The sequence below is a fragment of the Eucyclogobius newberryi genome, unplaced genomic scaffold (assembly GCF_026437365.1).
Source record: "Eucyclogobius newberryi isolate DKJ021-1_F unplaced genomic scaffold, fEucNew1.0.hap1 SCAF_5, whole genome shotgun sequence".
Classification (NCBI taxonomy): domain Eukaryota; kingdom Metazoa; phylum Chordata; class Actinopteri; order Gobiiformes; family Gobiidae; genus Eucyclogobius; species Eucyclogobius newberryi.
Genome location: NW_027316167.1, coordinates 21,932,012 through 21,938,162, shown reverse-complemented (window position 1 = coordinate 21,938,162; position 6,151 = coordinate 21,932,012). Strand labels below are relative to the sequence as shown.

At 35.7% G+C, this 6,151-nt stretch overlaps 2 protein-coding genes across 2 annotated transcripts in view; both read left to right on the top strand.

Moving 5' to 3' along the window:
• The first annotated feature begins 465 nt into the window (after positions 1 to 465).
• On the top strand, positions 466 to 1,768 carry uraha (urate (5-hydroxyiso-) hydrolase a). Its single transcript, XM_072465738.1, has 4 exons — positions 466 to 691; positions 788 to 927; positions 1,315 to 1,450; positions 1,526 to 1,768. Exons 1-4 carry the CDS (start codon positions 638 to 640, stop codon positions 1,613 to 1,615), a joined length of 420 nt encoding a protein of 139 aa, XP_072321839.1. The 5' UTR covers positions 466 to 637; the 3' UTR covers positions 1,616 to 1,768.
• A 1,528-nt stretch (positions 1,769 to 3,296) lies between these two features.
• pdcd5 (programmed cell death 5) overlaps positions 3,297 to 6,151 on the top strand; it is a 3,089-nt gene continuing 234 nt past the window's right edge. The window contains exons 1-5 of the mRNA XM_072465739.1: positions 3,297 to 3,469; positions 4,774 to 4,817; positions 4,892 to 4,953; positions 5,929 to 6,020; positions 6,093 to 6,151. The exon at positions 6,093 to 6,151 is cut by the window's right edge and continues 13 nt beyond it. Coding sequence (XP_072321840.1) covers positions 3,404 to 3,469; positions 4,774 to 4,817; positions 4,892 to 4,953; positions 5,929 to 6,020; positions 6,093 to 6,151 — 323 coding nt within the window. The 5' untranslated portion in view covers positions 3,297 to 3,403. The remainder of the gene's footprint in view (positions 3,470 to 4,773; positions 4,818 to 4,891; positions 4,954 to 5,928; positions 6,021 to 6,092) is intronic.

Sequence of the window (6,151 nt, the reverse complement as noted above, 5' to 3'; positions counted from 1 at the left end):
CATTTAGAAACATGTTATGTTGAAGTTAGGCCTCCAAGAGGTTAGTTCAATAATTACTTTGAAAGGTCATGAGTGTGTGAACTGTGATCTTTGGCTCTCAACATTATACTGTAAAGACCATAAAGAAATAATGCTAGGTCTCTTTTCCTCTGTTATTGGCATTTTAACAATAAAGGTCAAGCCATTGCACACAAATGCATATCAATGTAAAATTGTCTGATTTATGAATACTCTGAGTTTTCTATGTTGATGTCAATTATGGTGTATTATGTTTCTGTTTGTTAGGCAATTTAGATACGCCAGGTGAAAATGAACATTGTATCAGTAATAAAAGTATTTTTCCTATTGCCTACAAACGTGTTTTGTACTTTTTAATAGCGTTCTGCAAGTTTGTCTGTATTGGTTTAGCCCAGCTGCAGCTGTCTGATCAGCCATCTACAATAAGTTCAAAGTACACACTGTGACGAAAAGCACTGCACAACATTCAGCCACGGTTCACAGTACTAAGTGTGTCTGTGAAGAGACTGCCATGAGTTTGTAGCAATGTCATGTGATGAGGAAACTGACTAGTAAAATTAACCATGAAATCAGAATTTTAAACTAGATCCAGTGTCCCACTTTAAAAACGACAGAGCAAATGAGTACTCAAAGACTACAGCTGCTCCAGGGACACATTCTGTCTGAACACAAGGTAAACAAGAACTATTTTTATTATGATGATTTATTTTGAATGATTGACTCTATTATACTATTTACTGCTTAAAAAAACGGCCAATTCTGCTGACAGGTCAGAGCAATGGCTGGTCCCGTGAGTCCCCTGTCTACACATGTGCTCAACACTGCCCTGGGAGTTCCAGGTTCAAATGTATCTCTAAGTCTTTATCGACAAGATCCTTCGTCTAATATTTGGAGTTTAGTTAAAACTGGGTAAAACTAATATTGTCTATGTATTGCTATATTATGCTTAATTAAAGATGCACTATGTACTGTTGCTGCTGTGGATGATCCGCCACCTGCTTGTGGAGATGTTACTGGAATGTTTCACTGTGTAGCATTAAACTCACCTATCTCCATGGAGACACGCAGGTGACATCTCCAGGCCAAGTTAAGCTCAGATCTGTGGAGAGGCAAGCCCGCTCACAGTGTTTATTTTTGAACAATAAAAAAAACCACCTGTACTCAAACAAATGGTATAGATAGGTCAATGCCACACTGTGCAACATTTCAGGCAAAACACTGACATTTCCATAGAGACAAGCAGGTGACGGACCAACATTTAAAATGTTACACATCTATTATAACATATTTCAACAGAACCACAAATGCTGATGGCCGTTGTCCAGGATTAATCACAAAAGAAATGTTCACATCTGGAGTGTACAAATTACGATTTGAGACCCAGCAGTACTGGGAGAGTGTGGGAGAGACGTCCTTTTACCCTTATGTGGAGGTGATAGTGACTTTGGTTTTTGCGTCCCATTTTATTGTTCTTTTGTTTCACGTATGGTGCTTGTTTGTGTTGCAGATTGTGTTCAGTATAAGCGACCCTGGGCAGAAGTACCACGTCCCACTGCTGATGACTCGCTTCTCTTACAGTACTTATAGAGGGAGCTAGAGACACACTAGTCAGGAATCCAGTATATTTTGCGCTGAAATAAATAAATATAAAACCTTTACAATAAACTCTGTATCAGGAATAAAGTCGAATGATGTATTTTAGCCTAAACATTCTGCATTAACCTTGGCTGCATCCAGCAACTGTGCATCCTGACATTTGTTTTTAATGAAAATAATACAATCTTTCTTTGATGAGTCCTTTCTTTTACATTGATGCCAATTTTTCACTGAAATCAAGTCATGATAATTTATTAATAATGTATTCTTTATATACAGTCAACGCTAATCAGCCTTTGACATAAATCAGTCTGCGCTTCTCTTTGCTCGATTGCACCATCTATGCTCTCTTTATCCGAGTTCAACTACAATCTCATGTGCTCTGAACTCGTGGGCGTTGAACTGAAGAAGAAGTCTAATGATAAAGTCTAATGATAAAGTCTAAAGGATAAAGTCTGAAGGATAAAGTCTAAAGGATAAAGTCTAATGATGAAGTTAAAGGATAAAGGCTAAAGGATAAAGTCTAAAGTCTAAAGGATAAAGTCTGAAGGATAAAGTCTAAAGTCTAAAGTCTAAAGGATAAAGTCTGAAGGATAAAGTCTAAAGGATAAAGTCTAAAGGATGAAGCCTAAAGGATAAAGGCTAAAGGATAAAGTCTAAAGGATGAAGTCTAAAGGATACAGTCTAATGATGAAGTTTAAAGGATAAAGTCTAAAGGATAAAGTCTGAAGGACAAAGTCTAAAGGATACAGTCTAATGATGAAGTTTAAAGGATAAAGTCTAAAGTCTAAAGGATAAAGTCTGAAGGACAAAGTCTAAAGGATACAGTCTAATGATGAAGTTTAAAGGATAAAGTCTAAAGGATAAAGTCTAAAGGATGAAGTCTAAAGGATACAGTCTAATGATGAAGTTTAAAGGATAAAGTCTAAAGGATAAAGTCTGAAGGACAAAGTCTAAAGGATACAGTCTAATGATGAAGTTTAAAGGATAAAGTCTAAAGTCTAAAGGATAAAGTCTGAAGGACAAAGTCTAAAGGATAAAGTCTAAAGTCTAAAGGATAAAGTCTAAAGGATAAAGTCTAAAGTCTAAAGGATAAAGTCTAAAGGATAAAGACTAAAGTCTAAAGGATAAAGACTAAAGTCTAAAGGATAAAGACTAAAGTCTAAAGGATAAAGTCTGAAGGACAAAGTCTAAAGGATAAAGTCTAAAGTCTAAAGGATAAAGTCTAAAGGATAAAGTCTAAAGTCTAAAGGATAAAGTCTAAAGGATAAAGTCCAAAGGATAAAGACTAAAGTCTAAAGGACAAAGTCTAAAGGATAAAGTCTAAAGTCTAAAGGATAAAGTCTAAAGGATAAAGTCTAAAGGATAAAGACTAAAGTCTAAAGGATAAAGTCTAAAGTCTAAAGGACAAAGTCTAAAGGATAAAGTCTAAAGGACAAAGTCTTCTTTCTTCTTCTTCTTCTTCTTCTTCTTCTTCTTCTATGGTTGTTGTTGTTGTTGTTGTTGTTGTTGTTGTTGTTGTTGTTGTTGTTGTTGTTGTTGTTGTTGTTGTTGTTTTATGGCGGTTAGTCTAAAGAATAGTCTAAAGAATAAGACCTACACTAAGACCTACACTACACTAGGTGGCGATAATGTAACACTTGGATAGCAGCTGCCATAAACCACCAGAGAAGAAGAAGAAGACCACCCTCCCCTGGTTCGCACGGGCCTCCCCTGCTGGACAAGTTTGAGTGTATAAAGAAGTGTTTGCTGGATCATTGTACAGTAAAGTTAACGTCGACTAACAATAATGGCAGACGATGAATTGGAAGCGATTAGGCGGCAAAGAATGGCGGAGCTGCGGGGCAAACACGAGGTGAGGAAATGAGGTCTGAAACGCCTTACATGGAGATGCACAGGGCTAAAGCTAAAGCTAGCTCTTAGCTTCAGCAGAAGACACCTTACGTTTCTATTCGCACTCCACGTACTGAGTTTTCACCCCGAATTGGACACTATAAGTGCATGTACCACACGAATTATACATCTGTGCTCAGACCATATTAACCCGACATTAAGCGCCATAATCCTCAGAACAGCAGCATGCCCCTGTCATCTCTTTGTAATGTCTATAAGAGGAAATATCTATAGCCAAAATGTAGTTAATAAACATAATAAAGACAACTCTGCAGCGGTATGGCTATAGTTATATAAAAAGGTTCAGTTGTAGTCATCTGGACTCGTTTCGACTCTCATCCAAGAGGCATTGAGAGTCGAAACGTCTCGCTTTTTCAAAACTGAGTCCAGATGAAACAACTGCACCTTTTTCTACAATGGAACACTCCTGGACGAATGAGGCATTACACTACTGTGTGGCTATAATGAATGTTTGGCTGTTTGACACATGTATAGTAGGCCTAAAAAGACTCTCTTTGTAAACCTGTATTTATTATTATTTATCTTAATCTGAATTTGAGGCTACTTCACCTCGATTTTATTAAAAGAAATAAACTGTAACTTTAATGTTACTGCCCGCGCCCACAGCTCTGTACTTAATATAAGTATATAAATAAGTGCAAATATAAATAAAAGTTATAAATAATTCATACATGTAGGATTAAAATGTCACAATGTAATTTTTTACCAACACAATAAAAACACGTAAATCTAAATCTGCTCGTTAGTGGAATGTCACTATGTATTTTTGATAGTCATTTTAGAACAATTGTGTCGTTTTCAATAAACAAAATAAAATTATGGTTTATGTATGTTGTTTAGTACTAACATACTCTTACTTCTAAGTGTCAGTTACATTTTAACACTATTTTGGTAGTGTTTTAGATCCTTTTTCTATTAAAAACTAGCTAATAGATAATCTAACGTTTTAAACTAAGCTAAACGAAGCCGTTTTAAATTGCATTCCTGTGCTGTATTCTACACTTAATGCCCTGTAATATAGTGCAATTACAGGGCTCAAAGTATGGTGAATTACAAGTACACGTTTAAAAATTGCCCCAAATCTACTCAAGTTACCACAGTAACCTAATTATTTATAAGATTTACTTTCCACTCCTGCCAATTAATAACAACAATATCATGGATAGTTATTTGGACAAGGGCTCACTGGTCTGTAAAGTTGGATATATACTTAAATAAATCATATTTATCTGGCCTATTTTTCAGGATGGATCAAATAACCAACAACAAGGAGAGGAGGCAAAGCAAAGGTACAATATTGCATTTTGATGATAAGTAATGTCTGATCTGATGTTCTGAAAACTTCTCATCACTATTATTGTAGGGAGTCTGACATGAGAAATACAATATTGGCCCAAGTACTTGATCAGTCTGCCCGTGCCAGATGTAAGTATGCTCTATGTAACAATATACAAATATCAGAATCAGAAAAGTTTATGGCCATTTGTCGATAAACAAAAATTGACAGTGAAATTTGCCTTCACATATTTCTGTTCTGTGATTTTCCTGTTTTTATTTAGATTATTTCTCAGACTAAAGTAATATGTGTCATCCTCATGTTGCGCCACCTCCTGTAACAGCAGCAGGGACAGTCTCCTCACACTCTGTCTCTTCTTTCTGTAAATCACTCACACTTAAGTTATTTGGAGGAAACATATCTAGGAAGAAAACTAGTCAATTAATGTCTGAAAAAAACTTCACGTTTATCGCAGGTTGCGAGTGAACCAGAGGTGCTTATATTTAATTACACGTTTCTATAGCTTTTAAATGTCAGTAACTTTGTAATTTCTGGGTCTCTTGCCACAGAATAAAGAATGGATTTAAGTCTGTTCTGTTAGAATAATGCAGCAGAAAGCCTCTGTCTAAAGCTGTGGTTTTCTTCCTGTTTCTGAAAGGCATGACATCACTGACTGATATCGGTGCTTTTGGCTGATACCGATATTACTCAATGACGTGAATATCAACCGATATGATACTGGATCGATCAAAACTGGAAAGTCATTGTCAGAGGACAATTCAGAAACATATCAACTTGCTTTGGTTTTAAGGTGCAGTGAACAATAATAAAAGCAACATAGGCATCCATTTAAACAAACTAATACATTTAGTAAAATATACGGTGTATATACACAAATTTACTGTTTAATCTGCAGACGTAGTGCAGAAATTGAACTGTGCAATGTCATGTGCAGATTGTAATTTCGGTGTACCCCTAAATGTTATATTAAAGAGACTTTTCACAATACAATTTCACAATATTTCAGTATTATTGTTAAATCCACAGTGCTCACCTGAGTATTAATTTCTATTTTAAAAATGTTCACTCAACAAAAATGTTTTTTTCTTCCTTTTTTGCTTCAGTGAATAACCTTGCTTTAGTAAAGCCAGAGAAGGCCAAAGCTGTCGAGAACTATCTCATTCAAATGGCTCGTTTTGGACAGTTGGGTGGAAAGGTAAAAATAATCTGTAAACTTCGCTGGGAGTATTAAGTGGTTTTAAAACATTGTGTTTTACATGTTTTGCAGATTTCAGAGTCTGGTTTAATCGAGATTTTAGAAAAAGTTAGTCAGCAAACAGAGAAAAA